Source organism: Trachymyrmex septentrionalis, unplaced genomic scaffold (genome assembly GCF_001594115.1).
Source record: "Trachymyrmex septentrionalis isolate Tsep2-gDNA-1 unplaced genomic scaffold, Tsep1.0 scaffold9, whole genome shotgun sequence".
Lineage (NCBI taxonomy): Eukaryota > Metazoa > Arthropoda > Insecta > Hymenoptera > Formicidae > Trachymyrmex > Trachymyrmex septentrionalis.
Genome location: NW_017306091.1, coordinates 1,561,181 through 1,587,485, shown reverse-complemented (window position 1 = coordinate 1,587,485; position 26,305 = coordinate 1,561,181). Strand labels below are relative to the sequence as shown.

Below are 26,305 nucleotides of genomic sequence, written 5' to 3'. Positions count from 1 at the left end.
TGCAAACAGTCAAATTTAATAAAATATAACAATGGAAATCGTTCATCCATTCAGATACTTCACGCAATTAAGACGTTTAATCCTGTACATTTACATTCAATCAAATACTTGCACAAGCCCTGTAGTTCATAGGCTAGAAACGTTCTGGAAACACATTGTGGAAATCTATTGCTGATACATAGAACGGTTATGAATTATTCGACGAAGGATTTAAGTTCGATTCTACGCGCATTGAATCGATTTTGGCAACAATTTTTAATGCCGGACCTAACTTGATACTCATCGCCGACATAAGATGGTCTTCTTTCAGTAGCATAAGAGCTTGGCCATCAATTTCCTGGATAGCAAAATCCTCTGCATAATCAGCACATCCTGGTAGACCGCGTATGAATTCGCATACTTCACCTACCTGCATGAAATATGCGTATTTTTTACAATTTTGCTCGTATTGAAGATATTGAAATATTTTTTAAGTGAAAAATCTTATAAAAATATCTCATTACCGTCCATTTAATCGGATTCACTTTCGGCAGTGATTCATCAATAGAGGATGTAGTAGTCGCAGATAAAGACCTATCCTCGCCGTTTTTCTTTGTCGCGTCATTCTCGACGGTTTTAGTTTCAGTCTCTATTTCAATCCACTGTTTCTCCATAACATCGCGCTCTCGCGCTTCACGTTTTTTACTGTAATAAGACGATACATTTTTTTATTAAACAGAATTTACAAAAGAAAATATTTAGAAATAATTCACTGTACCATGTTTACTATTATAAAATATGCTCTCACCTCTTTGCGCATATCGACGAGCAGAATCGCTTTTCTTTCTTTAATCTAACATTCTGTTCATCAATTGTATTACCGCAGCTTTCGCATTTACTATCTTGATCACTGGTTACATCCTCTTCGTTCGAATAAGAAGAACAAAGTTTCTTTTCTGTAGTCAAGATTTTATATTAGCTTGAACTTAAAACGCTGCATTAATTATTTGTGAGAATAATTTACTTACTTGGAGGCTCTTCGTGTATCTCTTTTTCTGTGATCGAGTTATTCCGATTAAGGATATTAGTAGTTTCTTGACTCACTGCGAATGGTTCTGACGCTGTAACATAGATAAGAAAAATGTTGATGTTTAATATTATTCGTGAAAGTAATATTTAATGTGACAATTAATACGTATAATTGATAAATATGTATAAAAGAGAAGCGACTATACCTTCCTGTATCACAAATCCTTCTATCACATGTGTAAGAACCTGCGGTTTCACCATGGCTTTAGGTGGCGCTTGTTTATTATTATTCATTATGACTGTTGCGGAGATAGGTATGATTTGTGAGTCATCGCTGACCACAACACCATTCGTAATAGCGTTCACTGTATTGGCAAGCCCTGTTAACGGGTTATTGCACTGTTTCTCATCCACTTTTGGAGCAATTGTTTCGTCGTCCTTTACTGCCGTTTTACATTGATCTCCATCTGTATATAAACGGACACAAAACCATTTATATCTTCATTCTGCATGAATTGTACCTAATAAATTTATTAATAAAATGAAATCAATACCCGTTATTTCTGACTGAAGTGGTGCCGTGATATCTTCCGTAGGGACAGGTACGTCTTCTTTCTTTGCAGCTAGCTTTACGCTATCATCAGTTATTAACGGGGAATTCGTGGTAGATGGCAATATCAGGGAGCACTCAGCCTGCGAATTACGGTCCGGCGACGTGATCATTATCGCCGAGTTGGTGTTATCGTGCGTTGATTGATCCTGCGTTGCATTCACGATTGGCATCGCTTGAACCTGCGACGCACCGCTTATTATTTGATTGCCAATAATCGTTGGATTAAGAGTCTAAAAAAAAAGAGTATTCATTACCATTCTTAATTCTGCATGATATAGAGAAAAAATATAAAAAATTTTATTATTATCTTATAGTTATGCAACATAAATAAATGTTCACAAGACCTTTGATTTCCGAATAGGCATAGTAAGTAATACCGGTAAAGGAAGTTGCTGCATAGTCGACATCGCAGTTTGTGGCATTGGATTCATTTGCGATGTAGCAGCGATTCCAACCCCAACTCCAACTCCGCCTACCGAGACTACTGGCATAATTGAACGATCCGCTCCTAGTACAACGCCAGGTGGTGGTTGTTGCAACGTCATATTCGCTATGTAACAAAAATTTTCATACTAAAATACTGTCAAATAGTTTCTATGTTTATATACTTCATATTAATAATTCTTTATCTCGATATTAGTAACATAAATGTTGTGTAAATATTAACTTTAATAAGCGTTCTTACTCATGATGGGCTTAGTTTGTATTTGGGACGATTGCACTTGTTGATACTGTTGTTGTAATTGCTGCTGTTGCTGTTGCGTATGTTGCTTCTGCTGTATGAAGACTGGCTGTTGCTGTATCGTTGGTTGGGCTTGTTGTTGTTGCTGTTGTGGAGGTTGTATCGGCTTGCCACGACCTTTCCCGATAATGTTGTTACCTTTACCCTAGATATTTAATAAGTAATGATATTTAATAAGTAATGATACTGCTATGTATATATGAAAATTATCTACTATTTTATACCATTGTTTTTACTATTATGCTAACAGATGCATAATTATGGATTATTATTGATTGTCATCTAGTCATCATACAAAAGTTATGTTTAAGCATCAAGGTATTGATCATGTAACTTTTTCCCTAGCGGAAACGTGAAAAGTGCAAATTTTTTATATATATGTGTGTACATACATACATAAAAATGTTCACTTTTCACGTTTCCGCTCTAGAGGAAAAGTTACGTGATTAATACTCTGTTGTAACACTCAAAATAATCTTGATTTATTAATGTTTTTTATTATTATAGAATAATATATTTTTATATATCATATAGATTCAAGGTAAAAATTAAATATATGCGCTGATAATTAATATAGTAACCTGTGCTTGTACTGTAGCTTGTACTCCATAAACAGTTTGTGTGGAGACGGAACTGGCGGCTCGTATATTGGCGGCAGTCTGCACCGCCAAAGATGACGGCAAGATACTCAACGGTCGCTGTATAGTTGTATTCGATTTACCCTGTTGAGACTGTTGTTGCTGGATTTCCATCACTTTAGCAGGTTTTCCACCAGCAGCTATCTGTTGTACACCTTGTATCTGTTGCTGTGTCGCGAGAGCTAGCCCAAGAAAATAATAAACACGAGATTTGTATTTATCATTCTTGTATTTATCATATGAATTTTTGTTCACGTATTATAGGGAAAATTAAAAAAAAATTCAATCAATACTAGAAATTTAAAAATGCCTATTACGGTCGAAACTGGATCTTCATTACTTTAAATAATTCAAATTTGAATTACTAGTATATACTATATATGTACTTGCACATATTGTACCACATTGTTAGAAATGTAACCACGAGCTTCTTTTATATATAAATGAAGCTCGTGGTTATGTACGAAATTAAAAGTAATGAATTATTTAACTGAAAATTAAGTTGTAGTAGTTATTTAAATGAAATAAACGTGTACATTAAATTTATGAAATTCTAATGTACTTTCAATAACATTTTATGAAAAGCACATTAAATTTCATAAATTTTCATGAAAAATATATTAACTTTTATGTACATGTACGCAAATATACTTTTTAGTTATAAATACATTAAATTTAATGTAATATCATAAAATTAAATTCAAATTGTGTAACTTAAAAGTTAATAAAATTTAAGAACATTTCTAACAGTGTACATTGTAGTTTTTTCAAACTGTACGCCAAATTGTTTTTCCGGATTATAAATACAATTAAAACTATAAAAAAAAATTATAAACTGAGAACTAAATTCTTATTTAAAAAAATATTACTTAGAAATATTAACGAATATGGAAAGTTATAAGTACTGACCATTGTGCGCCTGTATCGGCTGTGGACTTTGTATAAACATATCAGTTTGTGTGGGACCGCGAATGAATATTTGATTAGGCGCGGCAGTGAGCAAAGTCGGTTGTTGCAATCCGGTGGCCCATACTTGAGGTGCGAATTGCCAGGGCGCAAACTGCATACCCCCAGTTCTTCCACCTGAAGGTGTTCCAGTGGTGCACGCTGTATACTATTTAAAATGTAATATTATAAAACGTGTACAAATGCAACTAGTAATATTTAAGAAATACTACGCAAACATAAGATATGTTTGATGATTTAAAATAAATGCCTCTTTACTATTATATTTACCTTTTGTACTTGGTCTTGCTTATTCGTGGATTGCTGCTGTTGCTGCTGCTGTAGTGAGGGTGGTGGTTGTGGAGAACCTAATACACCGAGTTGACCGAACACTAGCGTCTGTCCGGCACCGGGAGCGGACGTGGGTACTGGTAAATAGCCGGCCGGAAATCCCGGGACTTTGGTGCCACCGGCATTTGGATGACCACCTCCTTGTCCAGGCGTGGATGTCGTAGTCAACATGTGAGGAGTCAGTTGAGCTGCAGATTGAAATGGCTTTCCAGCTGTTATTACCTGTGAAATATGCATTGTTTTTTTAAACTAGGAGCGCAAATCTGATAACTATTAAACTATTAAACTATTAAAGAGAGAAAGAGAGATATAGTTCAACGCGTATTAAACTTTTGGCATAAATTACATCTTCAATTAAAGTGGATTGTACCTGAATAGAAGAGGGATTTATGCCTGCCGGATGGAGTGCTAAGTTTCCTGGCATCAATAAAGGTGCACCTTGAGTATTGTACAATTGTTGTAAATGATAAGCTTGACTCTGAATCGGCTGTTGAATCACTTGGACCGCTTGTGGATGTGCAGCCATCGTAGTTATGGTGGTTGCACCTTGTTGACCAGATAATGTCATGGACACACCTCCTACTCCCTGTTGCTGCTGATGTTGCATTGACACCGCAACAGCTCCCTGCAACTTTTTTAATGACGAGAGTAAAAGACTGATATGCTCATGTGAAGGTAAAAACCGAAGAATAAAAATAATGTGATAATTGAAAACATAATTAAATAAAATCGACAGCCAAATAAAAAATATGAATATAAATATAAATATAAAATTATACTATAACTACATGTTTATGTAAAATTATTTATAAAATAGAATAAAGTATAACTTTAAAAATACAAATAATTACTTGTTGCGGCATGCTGGCAGCAACTTGTGGCTGAACTTGTACTTGAGTAGGAACAACATTGTGAGTTCCGTTATTTTGCTGCTGTTGCTGCGGCTGCTGTGACTGTTGCTGCTGCTGCTGGACTTGTTGCTGTACCTGTTGTTGCACTTGCTGTTGAACTTGCATCTGTTGTTGCGACTGGACCTGCGGCTGTATCTGCTGCTGCGGCTGAACTTGCTGCTGCTGCACCTGAGGTTGTTGCTGGACCTGTTGAGGCTGCTGTGACTGCTGTACATGCTGTTGCTGCGGCTGGACATTCTGCTGTTGTTGCTGCAGATCATGAGTCGCGATCATCATTTGTTGTTGTTGCGCTTGTTGTTGCGGCTGCTGTGATTGCGATTGTTGTGCTTGTGATGTTGAAATTCCAATCGGTTTAACATCTGTCATGTTTCCTTATACTTTTGCGTAATTAAAGTATAAACGTTCTTTTACAAAAAGGAATAGCTCTCGCTGATAGTATTCAATTGGAAATTGCTCTTTTTCTTTGCCATTTTACATCCATGCTAATTTCAATCTGCCCATCATGCCGCACCTGCAATACATAGACAGATGAAAGAAAATAAATTTCTGGATACTCCAATCAGTTCCATTTTTTCGCGTGCATGCTTCATGCAAGATATATATCATCAAAGATATTATTTTCCTAGCTCTTAAAATTTGCTTTATCGTTCATTAAAGCGAGATTTTGTATTTATTCATAAGTAAATAAGTGGTACAAGGATATTTATGCTATTGGCAGAATATTTAAACTGCTTCCGCATTGTGTATGCACAGCATTATTTATTTTCATGTTCAAATGGAAATATCGCGGTGGGGTGCCTACTTCACGATCGAATTCAGGCTCGAGAGTCGAAAGATAGGCGTGAAGTAGCCATCGACGCCGCGCCATACATGTTGTCCGCGTCATAACCTTTGTCGATACTCGACAGACGAGTACGCGTACTTGTGGATCCGAGTCGGGATTCTCGCAAGCGAAGCTACTGTGCTGGTGCTCGGGAGTGAAGTGTGCCCTACGTTGCATCTTTTTTGGTTTCTCTCTCTCTCTCGATGATTACGCACGCGGAAACTTTTTCTCGGTCCAGCAAAGTAAGTCTCTCAGAAGTTATCGACGGTTCTCGTCGCGCTTCCCTGATTTTCGCCGCGCAAGAGTAACGCGCGAGATCAAAGCATATATATGTTTTTGCTGATCAGCTCGATAATTCTGTCGTGTTAATGTCGTACCCGTTTGCTCTTTTCGCTCGATTGAACATCGTTTTATCGTAATAGGCTCTCATCATTGGGAGAATTAAACCGAGCGAATAGGTTATGTGAGGGTATCGCGGCTCTGTGTGTGTGTGTGTGTGTGTGTATTCGACCAAATAGTCGTCTATATATTTAATACGTAATTCTTACAGAGAGACATCAGTATCTCTGTGATATTGAAAATATGTTTCGTGCAATAATTTGCTACGAATTTACGTTGGCAACGTGATAAAGATAATGCTGAGTATTTGAAACGCTTGAGCATTTTTATATATGTAGACATACGGCGGAAATAGTGATATTATCACTGTTTTTCTCGAAGAATACAGACACTGCAGAATATTATAAAAATATTAATCGCTGTTTTAACGGATAAGCCTGAGCTTTTTATATAGTTGTGCACTTTTCATCTAATTTCATCATTTTATTCCAGATATTATTGCAGTTTGAATTTGATGTTCAAACTTATTAACTTTCCATCCAATATTATTTTATATGTATATAAGGTAAATATAAACATGGGTTGTTATAGAAATGCTTAGCGCAGGAAGAATTTTAAGACTATTATAACTTTAGTTCAACAATACCAAACAATTAATGAAAAATGTAATAAACATTTAAATATTTTATTATAAAAATTATACAAACTGATCTCCTTCACATAATCTAACATTATTAGCTTTTAACCTCACATTATTTACAACTTTATATATATATTAAAATTCATTACATTTTTATATGTATATATTATTGCCAATTATAAAGGAAAAAACATGGGGAAATCTTTAATAATTCTAAATTATGCGTTTCTAGCTTAACGTTAAAAAATGTTTAAATATTCATTATTTACTCCATTAAATGTTTGATATTGAATTTATATAATAAATTCTTATATAAAATTCTTCCCAAAAACTAAGCGTTTCTAGATCTATATTCATATAAGTTTTTTTTTAATGTTTGGTTGATAGAAATATGTCTCTAGAATATTAAACACTTATTAATTTATATCCCGTATATTCCATTATTGGAGTATTATTGTAATTGCAGTATTATGATTGTGTAACTTGTATCAAATTTCATTTTAATTTTATCATTTCGATACTACAGTATTATTTTATATACTTTTAATTGCAGTCCTAACTTAAGATTTTATATTTAATTTCATTCCAATCTTATTAGTAATTTTATTATAATATTGCTGCAAAATATTATGTAATTTGTTTTTTAAATGTTTTTTAATTTTAATTTTGTTAAAAATATATATATATGTCTATTTTGTTTCAAAAGCAAAGAGTTGTAAGAATGTACTGAGATCTAATACATCAACACAACCAAATTGCAAATTTACTTTTTATAATTTCTATCTCTTCTCTATAATAAACTACAATTATGAATTGTTTGTATATCATTAATGTATTAATGAACAATAATTCTATTTTCATAGAACAGCTCAATTAAGTATTATTCTTTATGACAAAGAAATATCTATAGTTCATTCCCTTTATACAGGATGTCTCATGCTTAACGTGTCACCTAAGGACTTTAATCAACTTTATATCTCAATGAAAAATGAGGGAAATTATATCAATTGTCACAGATTTTATATTAAAAATATTTTCAACTAAACTTAGAGATAAAAATAAAGTCCACATGAAATTGAATAAAAAAAAACCTTGTCTACATTTTTGCAAAGTCTATTTTTGGGAAGATGTAACAGAAAAAGTTTGTTCATTTTTTTTTTATGGGAAAATCAATTTTCTAATTGCTTAATTCGCTTGACGAGAAATTCCTGGACGAAAAGTGGTCCGTAACAAATCCGAGGTTCCCTGCAGTGCGGAAACGGAATGATATCTCAGAGTGAAACTGGTATATGGAACACGTCGATACACGACCTTCATGTAAAAGGTATGATCTTACACATGAGACACCCTTTATAACGCTGAGACTCAGTAAGAGAAAGAGAGAGAAAATAGAAATGTGTCGTGATTCGAAAGACATCGTGAATAGTGGGAGAGGAAAATGGTGAGGAGGGGAGGGGAACACAGTCCGACGCCAAACTCGTGCGGTAACGTAGAGCTCTGCATATCCCGTCATTCGAATAAAAACTATCCCGGGAATATCGATCCGGCGCAAAACGCCGACGATTCCATTTTGGCATGTGCGCGCGCGCGTGAACGAACAAAATGTCGCCCCAATCCATATACCCACCATAATTAGTGGCACGATAATAGCAAGAGGGAGAAAAAAAGGAAGGGGGAAAAGCACAGAGAGATCTCCGAAGGAGAGCGGGAAATACGATTGAAAGGCGGATTGGCCGGATGGAGAGGGGATGGGATGGGATAGGATGGGATGGGAAAGGAGAGAGAGGAAAAATATGAAGGAAGGGGAAATAGAAAGAGATAGAAAAAACAACTGTGTCAGGGGGGACGACTGCACATGGATCTCGCCATAATGAAATCTGTAAAGTATATAATATAAAAACGCGCGGATAATTAACAGTAACAAGAAACACGCTGGAGAGCACACGAAAAAAAGAGACATTTTTTTTTTCTTTCTGCGACACGTTCGCCTGAAAGTGCAATAAAACATGTATGCTGGCGTCACACGTATGTACGTATCCGGTCGCTGTGAGTCCGTCCCTCCATGCGAATCCAAAGTGGCGGCGTCTCGCACGGACGCAGACATATTGAATTACAAAATAAAGAACACCGTTCGGAGAAGTGACAGGATGAGTATGCGAGAGAAGGAGAGAGAAAGAGAGAGAGGAGGAAAACAGAAAGAGACAGAGACAAAGTACAGTGTTATCGAACAGTTGCAGCGTGTCGATGGACTGTCGTCGCGGTTCGGCGAAGATCGTCGTCGGCGTCGGTAATAGAGTACATTTTGTAAGGTAGTTGGTTTAAAAGTTATATCTTTTCGCGTCGAACGTACAGCATCGACGGAGGTATGGCGAAGGGGTGGATACCCTCGACGACGACGATGACGCCACCACGAGTCGACGGAGCCACCGACATTAATGTCTCGCTCTACCTTTTTATCAGGTACTCACATGGCGACTGCGCAGTCACACCTATATACACGCTCCGCGGCTGGTGCGCGCGTATGTGAATGTACACGTGAGTGTGAGTGTGAGTGTTGTGTGCGCGCGCGCGTGTATATGGATGCGCGTGTGTATGTGCACACCGATTTACACCACCATCTCGCTCGTCCGTCGCACAGCGCACGATGTCTAACGGCGTGTTCGTTCGCTCGTGCAAAGTCTTTTCACTTTTTCACGAATCACTGTTTCTCACCGCACGACGACACTCTACGAAATACGTCGTTGGCCGACTACGAGAATTCGTGATAATAGTTATCCGGTCACCGTTGCCCACTATCGGTGATGTTACTGCCACTGCTGTCGCTGCTGCTAGCTGCCTCCCTGTTCCACACAGTATAATACAACTACCTCCGCCTTATGCCCGCGCGTCCCTAACACGGCCATCCCTACCAGCGGCGACCTTCCCGCCGCGCGCCGCACGTCGTCCAACGTGCCTGCTGATTGGTTCGACGGGGACAAATCCCAAAGGCATCGTTCGCGTTAGGAAAGGCGGAGCCATTGGATATGGTGGCTATAGGCGCATGCTCACTAACGGTACCACATTCTCTCTCTTTCTTTCTCTCTCTCTCTCTCTCTTTCTCTCTCTTTCTCTCCTTTCTCACTGCTACCTATCGCGCCCAGCCGTTCTATCGTATGCACGCACACAGGTTTACGAACCATTTGTTCCTGTACGGATACAGATCTAGAGTCCCTGCCATATTTCACAGCATAGCATTGGTAGAAACGTACAAAGTGTTCTGAGTGCCCTGGTATTCCATTTTACACATATTCTTCTAATTTTTTTTTCTTTTTTTTCCTTACTAAGAATTATTTATTATTACTATTTTTTTCTTTCTTTATATTTAATTTTAATTATGATGCTAATACGAGTTTAGTACATAATTTATAATAATGAGTAATTTGTTCGAGTACATTGATTATATATATTGATTTTTAATTGATTATTCTATAATTTAATTAAAAACACATAGTTGAAAATTGCAATTGAATATTTTATTTTTGATTTATACGGTTTTATTTAAATTTTATAACTTTTGTATCTAGTAATTTATATTATATTTACATTAAATATATTCATTTTATGTGTATTTCATATGAATTTTATATGTATTTCATATAAAATTTTGAGATTTTGTAAAGATATAATTGATACAAAGAGATTCGCCTATTATTAAACGAATCTCTTCAGTTTTTATTTCTTATTGTAGTGAAAAATGAGAATGCAATAAAAAATTTCCATCGATAATACATCGTTACTATTCATATTATATCGTAAACAGCTTATAATCAATTACTAACAGCTTTAATCAAGTAGAAACTTTACGTAACAACGACTACATCAACAGGATTTCTAGATGAATTTTTTGTCTCACATGTAGAAATATTTATAATTGCATATAATATTAAGTACTTATTTGAGACATCATATATAATATTATTATTTATCTAAACATTGTTATATACTTATATTTAAACAAAAATAATTATAATAAAAATATTTAACTTACATAGTATATGATAATAATAGCGTAAAATTAATAGTTAAACATTTGCGTATTTTTATAATTTGTATATTTTATTATTGATGTACTTATAAATTTTTTTAATTATGAGACACCTATACGGAATTTTAAGCATAAAAACTTAGACTTTCACAAATCATTAAATTTCTTTCATGTTTTCCCTTTTGAAAAAATTTCTTATTGTGTTTATACTTGAACGGAAAAAACATGTAAAATTTAGAAAGTTTTTAAATTTGAATAGGTCATTTGTTCGTTGTCAATCTATTATACCTATACTAGTTCTATGAGTTATATCCTTCGAAATAGATGATCTTTTTCTCCCCTCTTCTTGAGAACGAAATATACTGTGTGCAAGAGAGAGAGAGAGAGAGAGAGAGAGAGAGAGAGAGAGAGAGAGAGAGAAAGAGAGATGTGCGCGCGCGTGCGTGTGTGTGTGCTGCGAATAAAATAAAATAGGTTTTTTATCTTAATACATATATATTGTTCCCTTCCCTTTTTTCTTTTATAAAATTTTATTCGAACTACAAAATAAATTCACAAATTGATTTATTGTATTAATAATCAATACATGCATGCGTGTGATTTCGTGTTTACAGTTTTCTTGCAGTTTGCAATATTTAATTTTGATATATGATATATAAAATACGTACATTTTTGTTTAATTTTCTTTCAAGTTGATGTATAATCATTATGGTAGTAGTTGTAAATCCATTTACATCAAAATAATATGTATATACGGATACATTTATTTATAATAAAATATAATGTGACGTAACAAGAGGAGTCGTGTGAAGTTTAAATCGGTGGCCCCGTGCGGGCGCTATACGGCCCTGGAGCAACTGTCTCTAAGCCGAGACCCGAGTTTATGCTTCCCGGCTCGAAACTCGGGACTCGCGAGCCGCACGCAATTGGCTCGTCGTACCTTACGGGAATTTTCCACCCAATCAGTACATTCCAGTTGTCTGTTGCTGGTTTTTTTTTTAATGCAACGAGCGTGTACGTAAGCAAAACTTCAGAAATAAAAAACGGACATCCCGCGCGTCCTTGATGCCGATGCGAGACGCGGTGTCGAGGAAAGCTCCAATTTTGATGCCGAGACCTCCAATGCCGCCATGCATAATGCATCCCGCTCCGCCCAAGGCATGGGGGGTCCATCCTCACACGGATCAAGGACACGAAGTGTCTCGTTATTTCGATGATCGGGACTTTTGGCCCTTAAAACTCCATCTTCCACGTGTATACCTCTGTATACGACGAAATAATAAATTTATCATATGCTATACGTACGAATGTTTTATTTTTAACAATCGCTATCAAACGCAATCGAATCCTGTACGTACAATTAATTAAGAGAATTATCTATAAAAAATTATTCGATTACAATGCCAGATTCAGATGTGCGACAGTGATTGTATCTCGGCAGTATTTTCTAGTTGAAATAAAAAAAAAAGAGTGGAGTCACGCTAACGCAAAGTACAGCGGGTTTATCATTCATTCCCCAATACCGGTCTCGGATTTCGACGCGAGGTGCGACGGTAGGACGTATCGCGCGTAGGGTAGGAAGAGTTCCTGGCTGTACCAATCTCAGTAACCAAGTCCCTGGCGTCGAACGGCGGACGTGCGCGCGCGCGCGCTCACACACGTACGTACGCCATTCGACGAGGGTCGAATCGGAGGAGATTGGCGTGAAGAAAGGGGTGAGGGGAGATCACCCTATAGTCCACGTCTATGCTATGTTGCTGAAACGGAAAGAGCGTATCTCGGCATCTGTAGTTTGCCGTTCGACCGTAGAGCGTGATGGCGCGCGGGTGGGAGAAGCGGCACAGCCAATGGTGTGGGTCGCGACGAGGTTGCCAGGGAAACAAGTTAATGATTCGGGCTGCCACCGGAGGAATTGGCTTGGCTTGGGTTATGGGTACGGTCGGCGTGCGTAACGTTGTCTCGTAGCCGCGCATGTGCCATCCTATTCTCGCTACGGGGTGAGGGAAGGGAGAATCTCTCTCTCTGTCTCTCTCGCTCTTTCTTTCTCTCGCTCTCACTCGCATCACAGGTCGTCCCATGCTATTCCTCGATTCGTCTCGGGTTCTCGATATAGTCATGGTCGATGTCCGTGAATTGGTCGCGCAAACGTCTGTGTACGCGTCAACGCTTGTGTGCGTACACGTATGTGTATAGCATGTCGCTATAAGTGGGCTCGCGTCCATGTGTTCCTGTCCCGACTCGACGTCGACCTATACATACATGAACGCTTCGTTCCAAGCACACGCTATATCACATATAGGATATCGCGCGCGCGCACGGCGCTTAAGTCGTCGCGACGATTGGTTCCCTTCCTACTACTCTCGAATCTCTCTCCCCGTGGTATTTTCTCCCTTCCCACCCCGGACCGGTCTTTCTTCTCTTCGTATGTCCATCGCGCTTCCCCCTCTACCGCGGACTCATTTCACTGCCATCGCCATCTCCTCCTTCCCACACTCGTCTCGTCCGCCCCTTCTCTTTCTTCCCCTGACCTCTTTTTTCCCCACACGGTCCCCTGCTCGGTAATATACCGCCGCGTATCGTTCGGTGATGCACGATGAGGAAGGGGCAGGAGTAGGAGGGCTCCCCATCGAAAGATTCGCTGTAGATTATAATATATCCGATGTCTGCGTCCGATCGGTCCTCGAATTAACGTCGAGAAAATGGAAGCGACCGCAGCGACGAGGGGGAGGGGGAGGGAGAAGGGGGGAGAGGGAAGCGAAGCGTAATTGCTGCGCGAGTGCCATGCCATGACGGATCCATTGGGGGCTGGGGCAACGACTGAACGACGCTCCAGGGCACCGGGCCATCCTCTTAATCGCGGAGTATCGCGATATTCGATTTGTAATAATCTTCGCCTCGAATAAAATTACCTCTCATTATTCTGCGCACTATATATATATACACATGTATTATACAATATTATCGTTAATTCTTAATTTAGCATAAATAATTGCACGATGTTGTTACGCCATTATGTTTTCTGCTATATTGTGATGATTAAATTGAGAATTAATACAGCTTACACATGGTCCTCTTGGTTTATTAATTTCAAATAATAAGATATCAATTTGACGTTAATAGATAACTGAAAGTTAAGAAAGAAAAATGTATATCATATAAAAATATATTATATACACAAAAGACTATGTACATATAAATACAAAAATATATATATAAGACAATACGCAAGTACAAATATATGTATCAATACACATACAAAAAGTCAATCATACAAATATAGAATATATATAAAGAACATATTTGCAACCTTCTTTTAATAGTCGATGCATTGCAATTTAGTTCGAGTGATGTCATTATTATCTCCCACGCAGTGTTGATTAGGGGTTAACAATTTGACTCCATATAATACTTCAAGACAATTGTCGGAGAATTGTAAAATTTGCCCATACCATTATTTTTTGCAATAAATTTATTAACAGTTTTTTAACATATTAATTAGGGATGTATAGGATATCCGGAAAATATCCGGTATCCTGTATTATCCAGCACTTTTTCATCAGAAGAAAGTGTCTTCTAAAAAAAAGCACATAGAGAAAAGATTGTAATTTTGCAACAATGTATAAGATATTATAGCATCATGAATATATGCATACTTGTTTCTAGAACATTTGTATACAAAAAAATGCAACAATTTAATGATACCAAATTTCAACTGGATATATTTTCGGATATTAATGATATCCGACTATCCGGTAATTTTGCATCCCTAATGTTAACATCTATAATATGATGCTTGATTGAGTATCAAATTATTAAAATTGCTTGTTAATTTAATTCGTGATTACTAAAGTAGTTTAACTACGTTTATAGTCCGGAAAAACAATTCGGCGCGCAGTTCAAAAGACTACAAATATGCTATATATACAAGTATATATAGTATATATAGTAATTCAAGACTGAATTATTAAAACATTAAAAAAGATTCTTCGATCTTATAGGCCTTTTAATTTCTAGTATTGATTATGTTCTCACATATGCGGTCTAAAATAAAGATTCTTAATATTGTTTTGATTTCACTCAATATTTAGTAGCTACAACTAGATTTTTTTTTTAGTATACCTGCACACGAGCTTCCATATATTCTGAGACACCCTGTATACTATCAAAGATCGAAACCGGTATATAATTTTAGCGAGTTCAATTTTCGAATGTGGATATGGATTTACGAAAAAAAACTTTATGATCGAATGCTTTCACTTATTTGCGAAAAGCATAAGAATTATATATTATCGATCCTTTCATATTTCACACTATAAAAAAGGTATGTAAAATTCGTGAACAAATGTAAAAGTTACACAATTTATAAATTGAAAAAATTTCAATTTTATTATAAATCATGTAATGTTTATATTTACTATAATTTTACATGCTTTTTTACAACGTACAACATATTTAAATGTATTTGTCCAACTTGCAAAAAATTTACAATTTCCTCATTTATTCCAGATAGATTTCTATTTGATGATTTAAAAATTAATTATTGATATTTTTTTGCATTTATTTGTTGACTTTTACTTTGGAGCAAAAACTTTATAAATTTTTAAATTTATAAAGTTTATAAATTTTTTTCACTATTTAAAAAATACAAAAGATATAAGCAGGCTAATGTATTTATATGTGTACATATGTCTTTATAAAAATCGGAATATTTGGTTTACTCTAAAAGTTGCGGTGTCTGTTAATATTAACATCAAATTATAGTGAAAATTATATAATAATAATGTAGACACCGCATAGGTGTTGAATCCATACCAATTTTTCAAGGGCTTGTTTATTCATTATTTAATATATGTATATTTGTATATCTATATATACATATATATGTATAGACATTGTATCAAGGAGTCAGTTTTATGTTCCCTTAGCTGGGGTAATAGTTTTTGTAGGTTTTTGAGATACTTATTAATTATTATTAAATTGGAATTAAACTAATTTGAGATATTAATATTCTCTGTAACTTTACGATTGCATTTCAAATCCAACAAACAAAATCGGCGTGTATGCAGTTTATAAAACTGAAAAATGTATTTGCAAAAATTTGCAATGAATATTATTAATTAATGAATAATATTAATTACCAAGATCTGCTTCGACCGAAAGTAAGATTTTTTTTCTGTTATTTATACGAATTTTGAAAAAAATCTTTACGGTAGAGGTTTTTGTAGCTCCATTGTGCTATTTCTCTGAAAGAGCCTAATTATAATACCTACCTAACGATTCCCGCTGTGCGTCTATAACAACGAATCGACGAGTGAGGCGGTTCTTCACCATTGTGCCCCGAATTTGAAAAATGAAGACAAGTTACGCCCGTCTTGATGTCGCTTAACTGCAGACGGTGCGACTGGTTTTATCGATTGGGACACTTGAGATTTCAGCGACTGGATTAAGCTTCATCGATCCATCGCTTCTATTTTTCACCTGTCGACCACGCTAAAATTAAGTTCTTAATAATTCCCTTCCTTCACCTGTTTTTCGCCGACGCGATAGTCGAGATTGAACGGTTTAACGGACAGATCGCGAGTTATCGTCGCGAAGGACGTTTTGTCGCGAGACCGATTAATTATGGACGCAATTACGGAACGTCCGGGAAACGTATTCTATCAATCGAAAAATTGCAATGCGAGATCGAACGTGCGTGACGCGCTCATTTATTTGCATCAAATTGTGCACACGATTTGTAGGATATATATACCTGAATAAGTGCCATGAAAAGAGTATGATTGACATATCGAATAATGTTGCAGAGAATGTTCATGATGAAGAGCACTCGAACGGATTATTGCTAATTGCATGAATACAATTACAACGTGGAAATTAACGATATCTCTATCTGATACAAATGGGCGAGCATGTGGAAATGATAGAAACGTAGTGATGTACAAAGCGTATATCTCGTTTGTTTTTTTACTTCGATTTTCTTTGCGTACAGAGAAATCTGTTTTATTCGTGCACCTTTGACGCGCTTCTTTTTACTCGATTATCTAAAATTTATCGATAGCGCGAGCACGCGCGGGTACAGAAAGTCTCGTATCGTTTGTACGGACAGATAGAATTATACATATACGAAATAAAAGAGCGAAACGATATTTCTGATGCAAAGTTCTTTCAAAGACGCAATTTTAACAAATTAATTTTAAGAGGAGCTGCCGCGTTAATTTTTATTATTTGACTCTGTATCATTATTTAATTCGAATAAATTGAAGCGATTCGAGTTCCACATCCCAATTTGCGAAGTGTCGCGACATCGACCTCGTATAAAATTGTTGCAAAGACTAAATTTGCAATCGCGTTACGATAGTTATGATGAAAATAGTGTTACGAGGCAAAGAGGAAACGTGATATATGATATTATTATTGTTTTATTATCGAAAGATTAAGAATTAAGATATTACGTTATAAGTTAGATTGCCTGCTTGCATGTTTTAAAACTCATTGGTGAATTCGTAGAGACATGTATTTGAACAATTTATCGAGATTCCAGGAAAGATGCTTTTTATCTATTTTACTAGTTTCAATGTGAGTTATAATAGTAAATTTATAAAAATATTTTAATAATAATAAAAGAATGAAAGAAAATTATTAGAGATGCATCGGATCGTAAAATTACCGGATATCGGACAGAATGTAACATCGGATATCCGGTATCCGATCGGATATCCGAGAAGGCAATTTCTTCGAGTTGAGTATCCGACATTTTCCGGATATCCGACGAGGTTCTGAGTAAGTGTCTTTTAAAAAAAAGCCTATAGAGAAAAAAAATTGTAATTTTGCAACAATGTATAAGATATTATAGCATTATGAATATGATAATATATACTTGTTTCTAAAACATTTGTATAAGAAAAATTCAACAATTTAATGAAATCAAATTTCAATCGGATATATTGTATTTCCGGATACTAATGATATCCGACTATCCAGTTGGATAGTAAAAAAGTGCCAGATAATATCGAATATCCGGTGCATTTCTAAAAATTATATTATTGAATTTTTTCTATTATCTGCATTGAGAAGAAAAAAAGTTTTTATTCAAATATTTTCACAATGCCTTTCCGATGAAAGGAATCCAACAGAGTCGCATTTTGACGCCAAATACGAAAAATGAAATCGATTAATTAATCGTAAGATTGCTTTAATCTCATATTTATCGTTGTCACTTAACTTCAAGCGATTTTACATTCTCAGAATTTCAAAATCGATAAAAAACGTTGCAGATAAACGTCAGTGTTAAGGAAAGAATTATAAAATTCCAAGAAACGTTATGGGATGACTCTTCCCGAGATCGGAAAGATTCCATGTATTAACTGAAAGTTTGCGATAACATAGAAGATACGTGAAAGAGACGAGTGTCCAGCAAAGAAATTTCATTGGACCATGTGGTTTTCCAAACGATAATTTGGATGCCACTTCTGATATAGATAATGCTTCGATACATTGGATTGACCAATCGATAGAAAGAATGCTATATACTGATCAATCAAAGAAGGCTTCGAAGTATTTGTAGCGTTAAATGAAAACCGTAGCCTTGATTTTTATTAAAATCGACTTCAGTCTTTTTGACGCGCCATTATGTAGATCGCGGGACATACGCGCGGTTTTGTATCAATTACGGATGCGACGAATTGCACTTTCTGCACGATCGCGCGCGTGAAAGGCGCATCGCATGTCCGGCTATAAATAGGCATGCTAAGATAGCCACGCCTTAATCACTGTAAACGCTGAGATGGATAGCAGTGTTAAAGTCCTAACACAATGCAAAGCAATAGCGATAAAAATAGTGATAAAAATAGTGATAGCGATAGGAATAGAAAAATCCAGCATACGAAAATGCATATGTCAATGCACATAGGAACATAGAATAAGGCAATAGCGATAAATTTCCGATGAATTCTGTGTCTATCGTCTTATAGCCTATCAATCAGATTTTTCATTCTGTTTATTTATGCTATAATCTTGAAGTAGATGGAAGAGTATATTACGGTCTATGAGATCAGATTGGTTGGCATTTTTATTTCTTTCGCGACATTATGCAACAGGAGTCGACGATTATAGGCCTGTTCTCTTTGGCTAGACTTTTACACCAGTTCATCTTTCTTCTTCTTCTTTCCTGCTGGAGAGAAAAGGAAAAAAGATGAACTGATGCAAAAATTCAGCCAAAAAGAATAGGCCTTATATATCGCTTATTTCTATGCTTCCTTATCGCTCAACATTGTATCAGGGCTTAAACGCTGATACAATGTTGAGCGATAAGGAATAGCATAGGATAGCGGCTTCTGATATTGTTGCAACAGATATCGTTTTGTAATCCGCTTTCGTACACATTCATATTGTACCATATGCAATGGATTATTGGATCATGAAATGGTTTAAAATAAAAAATTGAAAAAAATTTGAATATATTTTATGGGAAGTTTAATAAAAAAGGTAGATTAGCCGATTGGCGTAAAGGTAGATTAGCTCAGGAAGATAAGCTAAATACGGACGGATAAAGATTTCTTTGTAGATACGGAAGATATATGGCCTTCAGTTTTATGAAAAACCGAAAAGAAAAATTTGAGGTAGGGTATGTTACGTATGATGCATCATTTGTCTTTGTTCACTAAATAATAAAGAAGGATTCGTTTCATGCGTAATTTGGAACGCACCAATAATATTTGTCTTTGTGTAATATTAGGTATCTCTATCAGCGTTTATCTCCATAAATCAATGGGTCATAAAGTACACATTAGGTAAACGTTTTTTGTGTACCTTCTTAAATCATCCTGAGTTTCCAGTTGACCTTTCAAGTGAGATTATTTTCAAAATTGAAGCTACTATGCATATATCACTAAATACGAAAATATTGTGTTTAGTCACAAGATTCGCGTGTAAAATAAAGATAATGAAAATTTTGTATATATTTATAATTATAGATGCCAACTAATATTATATTTTAGCAGTATGCATTTTTTGAAGATATTAATTGTAACTGATATCTATCTATTCAAACGTATTTAATAAAATAGTAATTCAATGCGATAGAAAAATTACTACAAATTATTTTTAATTATGACGTATTATACGTGATATATATTTTTATTTTATTTAATAATTGTCAATCGATCGTTTATTGATTCGTGTTAGATCAAATGTGACGGAAATAAATATTGCATTTTAGCTAAATTGATATCACGATCCGTAAGATCATATTAGCTTAAATCAGAGATACCATTTACGGTTCATAGTTGCCTAATTCTGTTTCAACCAAACATGATGCAGCAGGTCCTTGCTACAGTGTGATTAGCTAAAATAGAACTGTAAATTGGGAATTGGCAAGCTAGTAAGCTGATATGGACTTAAAGTCAAAGCAAAGACCATTGCATAACGCATAAAGCATAATACATAATTTGCATAATACATAAAGCATAAGAAAATCAACTAATTAGTCTTTTATTTCATGGAAAGGAAAGACATGATGGAAATGAAGGATTTGATTCATTTCCTTGTACGTCCTTATGCGTTATGCAAGACTCTGAGCTTCCATCTTTTTAGATCTCATTGCAGTTGTACTTATATATTTCTACACTTTTTTTTATTCTTAAGATGAAAGATATGTACTTATAATTAGAAGAAAAAGAAAATAGATGAAAAGTACAAAATTTAATTATAAAGAATAGATTGATTGTAATACAAATGGTTTTATTAATATTTTTTTTTTATATTTGATCATGAAGGCTTACATTATTCTTGTAATATATACGAAACTACCGTATCGATAATATATACGAACAGAGATTCGTCGAAGTTGACAAATGACCTGAAGATGGCGGTAGTTTCAATATCAAATTATGATTTATTGTGTCAATATAAGTTATGCTGAAATCACGAAAATATGCTAATATATAAGTGTATTCCGAAATGGCTGACAATACTGAAAATTTATAAGGTGCGATAGATGAATTATATATCCTGCACTGTCAGTACCTATATTTCATGCGAAACATATTCTATATGAGAATATGAATAGAGATAATACATATGAAAAGTGATTTAAAAAATATATAATAATTAATAAAATTAATTTTTTTTAGAAGCGCCTAATATTGCATAAGAGATCGAAATTCATCGGAAAAAAATATTAATTTTTTTTTATGAATTTTAGTATATATAATTTGGGATTTATTGGCCGTGTTTTTTGACACATTTACAGTATTGAAAATTTATAGTTTATATTACAAAAACATATATTAAAACACGAGTGTTACTTATGGATTTACGTGCAATGAACAATTATAATTTGCAATTTTTATGTATTTTACAATTTATTTAAAAAAGTGTATTTCAATTCGAATTATCGCCATGTGACTTAATTATGTAATTGTCGCTATTCTATTTATTTACAAATGTGCTTTTCTTTGACAGATTTTTGATTTTACGACAAAAACAGCATTTTATAATTATGAATCTGATTTATGGCATTACTTAAGTACAATGATAAAAGTACGTAATGATTTACACTGGTCTTTAAGTAGCAAACTTTTCCAAACAAATTTTTCTTTCTTTTCTTTTCTTTTACCAGTCAATTGTGTTAAATAAGGAATATCTTTTTGGTAAGCAAAGTAATATCTTTGTTTTCTTTGTATTGTAATACATTATTTTTATTGATTTTATGCGACAAGAATATAAGCTAAGAATTATAATTATGGAATTATAAATACTTAGTATATCTTTTGTTCTTTTTTAGGATTAATTTATCGTAGAGAACAAAATCAAGATGCAAAACGCACTGATGGGCATTCTGCTTCAATGTAATAAGGTCATCACAAGATGTTCCGGGAAAATCGCTGGTCAATACTATTCGACGGGCGTCGCGAAACCTGAATTAACTTCGATCAGGTACAAAACTCAACGCGGACCCTACGCTACGGTCATGGATGCAGATGTCTGCTTTTTCGAATCGTTGCTTGGCAGTCGACTCATCACAGATCCGCATGAATGCGAAAGTTACAATATCGACTTTGCGAAAACTGTAAGGGGTAAGCATGCAAGAAATAAGCGTGTAAGAGGGTAAATAATAAAAAAAACATCTATCTTCAATTACAAAAATTTTTAGGAAATACTAGCAGAAAAAAAATTTTTTGTCTTAAAGAAATTTTTGTTGTGATGGAAATAATGATAATTACAACATGTTACTATAAATAAAGTTGAAATGTTTATATTTTATGATTTTATTAGGATAATCTGAGAATTCGCATATTCTATTTACATATTTAACATTAAAATTTTATATACGTCTTCAGTAATCATATATACTTTATTGCTAAATGAATAAGGTTACATAATCTTTTTTAATAGATAATAAAGTAAGAATTTGTAGAGGATTAAAAAAATATAAAGTTTCAATTTAAGGAATTCATATTTACTTCTTTCTAAAATAAGATAAATTTTCTATATTATTTTTAGTATTTTTAGCGTGTGTTTAAAATATCTTCTTTCAATTTATGTAAAAATGGAAATTAGAAAGTACGGCCATATTTTTACAATAGTTCAAATAGAAGAAATGTATTTTAATTTTCAGAGTAAAATCCTGAAATTTTTTTACATTTTTGATTCATGCATAATAGTTGACTAATTGTAGGTGCAAGTAAGCTCGTGTTGAAACCGACATCCACTGAGGAAGTATCCGCAATACTAAAGTATTGCAATAAGCGACGATTAGCAGTTTGCCCGCAAAGCGGAAATACTGGTCTCGTTGGTGGTTCTAACCCGGTATTTGACGAAATTGTCATTTCCTTGAAGCTCATGAATAAAATTTTGGACACGAATGAATTGGCAGGTAGGTGCATGTGTATGACATCAACTCGAATGTATCTAAATATTTTTAGAAACTACTAAAAAAGTTAAGCGGGAACCTTCATTTACTTTATGATTACATATAATATTAAATTTTGTTACTACATCTAAATCTTTTATTTAAATATTTATAAAGTTAAAAAGATTTAATTTAATTCATATATTTTTTGAATACAGTTCAATCTGCAGTACGCTCCTTAAATTATAAGAATTGAATTTAAACATTTTTCTCTTTTCTTAATGATAATATGTTCTCTGAAAATATATTTTTCAAAGAATAATAGATGCGAATAATATTATAGTAAGATTCCTTGAAGTCTTAAATAGTTAAAAAGCATCATAAACAATTATTCGCTTCTCTTTTGCGGTACTATTATATTATATTAAAAACACTGGGTATTCTATTGTTATGTTAGGTATACTGACATGTGAAGCTGGTTGCGTTTTACAAGATCTGGACAATCACTTGGCTACAGTCGACCTAATGATGCCGTTGGATCTTGGGGCTAAAGGAAGTTGTCTGATAGGTGGGTGTGTATCTACAAATGCTGGTGGATTACGACTTTTGCGTTATGGCAATCTACATGGAAATATTTTGGGAATTGAAGCAGTAAGTTGAATTTGAATACAAATTTTATTATGTATTATGTAATTTAAAATAATCATTTTATTACTTCATAAAATAATTATTGTTATTATGTTTTATATACATACATAAAATTTAAATATGCCACAATATTAAAGATATAAATAATTATATCTATCGATTTTTATTATATTTTGTCTTGTATAATATGCCTAAAATTTTTATAAATTAAAATTATTTCTATTTTTTTTTAATTATTTATTTTTATATTATTAATTTTGTAACCATTTTTGAAAATTTAAGAAAAAACAATTTAGATTTTAAATTTAGAAAAATTAAAATTTTCCTTTTTGTCGATTGAAATTTTTTCTACATATTGTAACTTAATATAATCGAAAGTAATATTAGATAAATAATTGTCTGTCTTTATTCAGGTGAAGGCTAACGGCGACATTGTAGATGCGTTGAATGCGCTAAAGAAGAATAATACTGGATACCACTTGAAACATATGTTTATAGGATCTGAAGGTACATTAGGTATTGTAACCAAAGTGGCTATTCAATGTCCATCGTTACCAAAGATCAAAAACGTTGCATTTCTAGGTACGCTTTAATCGTATATAAAATACAAAAATACGTTAATATATATTTTACTAGCTTTAATAAATTAAATTACAAAACATACTCACGCAACTTGTTACAAAACTTTGTTTCACTAAAATATAAATTTTATTTTAGGATTAGCGAGTTTCGATAAGGTGTTAAAAACATATTGTTTAGCGAAACATCATCTAAGTGAAATTCTGTCTTCTTGTGAAATGATGGATCGACTATCTATAGACGTTTCCATTAATAATCTTGGCATGAATAATCCGTTAACGAGCCGCAAGGATGGTCATGAGTTTTATATGATAATTGAAACTTCAGGTAGCCATTTGGTCCATGACGAAGAAAAGTTATCCTCGTTCGTGGAAAAAGCTATTAATGATGACCTCATTGAAGATGGCACAATGACTAATGAATCAAAAAAGTTTGATGTATGTGAATTGAAAGTTCATTTATATCATATCTATCATATTCATATCTCAGGTAGAACACAGAAATTATAGCAATATCATAAAGACGTTATCATGATCTTATTTATCACTTACAAATTCATTTATAAGTTTATTTACAAATCATGTCATGGTGATGTTCTATGATATCATAACTGTATTCTATCTGAAATTATTACGACTTAACAAAAATCCGGAGGATCTATAGTAAAAATACTCATAGAATTTACTTATGCACACGCAAATAAAGAATTAAAAACACAACTAAATGCTTAATAAAATTATCAGAAGTAATAAGACAATTTTAGACAATTTTATGTATTACTATGTTTTTACAATATGATGATTGTTGATGACTGTTTACAAATTAACTATCCTAAAAATGAGCTTTATATTTGATTGTGCTTAATTGATTATCCAAGCATAATGGATTATAAATATCATAGTAGGACACAGAGATGAAACAAAAATGTAACAACTTAAAGTAAAAAATTTACTATGAACATTTAAAAACAGAAATTCTTCATACTCTGTTTGAGTCCTAGAAATATAATTGAACATTTACATATATCGTATTTGGATTTTGTTAGAAAAATAATTTATATTTAAGTTAATTATAAAGTTTTAGAATATATCCTCAATTCATATCCTCATAGTAAAAATTAAACTTTTAGAACATATGGGCACTTCGAGAAAGAATTAGCGAAGGCGTTTTACGAGAGGGTTACGTATTCAAGTACGATATGTCTCTACCTTTTTCATCTTTTTATGAGATCATCGAGGTGCTTCGCAAGCAAATACGCGATCCTCGGATTATCAGGATTAGTGGTTATGGTCATTTAGGTAATTTTTATAACAGAAATTCAAATATCTTGAAATAAGTTTAATATTTGCAAATAATTTCCTTTTTTCTTATCTTTAGGCGATGGAAATCTCCATATACAAGTCTCCATACCAGAGTATTACGAGGATGTAGCCGCGCAATTGGAACCGTTTATTTTCGAATACGTGTCAAAATGCCAGGGTAGCATTAGTGCCGAACATGGCATTGGCTTCAAAAAAACTAAATACCTTCATTTGAGTCGAAGCTCTTCCGAGATTCAAATGATGTATGATTTGAAGCAAATGATGGATCCGAATGGCATTCTGAACCCATATAAGGTGTTAAAGCCAATTGTAGAGAAGTCGACATGATAATCGTAAAAATAATTTGTAAACACAAATGAGGGAAATATTTCATGTGCCATTTGAACAAAGTCCATAGAAGATTAAGTATAGTCGTAATAGCAATTATCTAAATGATTATCTTTATGAACGTTTATAAAAATGTTGAAGTATCATTGCGTGTTATTATAATAGCATTTGGCTTACATGGATGCTAACTTCATGTACAAAGTTCTATATGCTTTTCTTGGCTATTATCCATCTGCAATAAAAGTAGATAAAACATTTCGGTGACTAACGTCTCATTCGAAATAGATACAATTAGTAATGGCTACGAGAAATACATGTTTTTATATAGAACATATGTCTTTATACAGAATGTTTTAAATATTTGTAATTATATATTTTTTTAAATATATATAATGTAAATGTACCTGATGTAAAGAAAAGACTGCAAGTGCTTTCCAGTTGCATTATACTATATCTTTTGCTGGAAAGGACCATGCACGAAGTGAAGTCACCAGACATTTGATTGTTAAAGAAATGCAAAAATATTTCTTATTACATACACACA

At 33.9% G+C, this 26,305-nt stretch overlaps 2 protein-coding genes across 7 annotated transcripts; one reads left to right on the top strand and one right to left on the bottom strand.

Annotated features, from left to right (window-relative positions):
* Nucleotides 1–9,976, bottom strand: LOC108755649 (polyhomeotic-proximal chromatin protein-like). Of its 3 annotated transcripts, none has more exons than XM_018498775.1 (14): nucleotides 9,479–9,976; nucleotides 5,149–5,719; nucleotides 4,668–4,928; nucleotides 4,238–4,519; nucleotides 3,911–4,115; nucleotides 2,945–3,183; nucleotides 2,307–2,508; nucleotides 1,966–2,171; nucleotides 1,563–1,851; nucleotides 1,215–1,475; nucleotides 1,008–1,100; nucleotides 788–935; nucleotides 504–684; nucleotides 1–409 (listed from the first exon to the last, which is right to left on the bottom strand). In XM_018498775.1, the coding sequence occupies exons 2-14, from the start codon at nucleotides 5,572–5,574 to the stop codon at nucleotides 188–190; spliced, it is 3,015 nt and encodes a 1,004-aa protein (XP_018354277.1). In that variant the 5' UTR covers nucleotides 5,575–5,719; nucleotides 9,479–9,976; the 3' UTR covers nucleotides 1–187. The 3 variants fall into 3 exon arrangements, with proteins under 3 accessions (XP_018354277.1, XP_018354279.1, XP_018354278.1); XM_018498777.1 differs by having other exon boundaries at nucleotides 1,999–2,171; XM_018498776.1 differs by having other exon boundaries at nucleotides 4,668–4,922.
* Nucleotides 6,054–26,305, top strand: LOC108755663 (D-2-hydroxyglutarate dehydrogenase, mitochondrial). 4 transcript variants are annotated; one of them, XM_018498799.1, is made up of 8 exons: nucleotides 6,054–6,273; nucleotides 21,818–22,109; nucleotides 22,712–22,909; nucleotides 23,343–23,536; nucleotides 23,947–24,115; nucleotides 24,251–24,549; nucleotides 25,242–25,410; nucleotides 25,490–26,305. In XM_018498799.1, the coding sequence occupies exons 2-8, from the start codon at nucleotides 21,848–21,850 to the stop codon at nucleotides 25,759–25,761; spliced, it is 1,563 nt and encodes a 520-aa protein (XP_018354301.1). In that variant the 5' UTR covers nucleotides 6,054–6,273; nucleotides 21,818–21,847; the 3' UTR covers nucleotides 25,762–26,305. The 4 variants fall into 4 exon arrangements, with proteins under 4 accessions (XP_018354301.1, XP_018354303.1, XP_018354302.1 ...); XM_018498801.1 differs by lacking the exon at nucleotides 6,054–6,273 and adding an exon at nucleotides 9,226–9,470; XM_018498800.1 differs by lacking the exon at nucleotides 6,054–6,273 and adding an exon at nucleotides 20,930–21,019.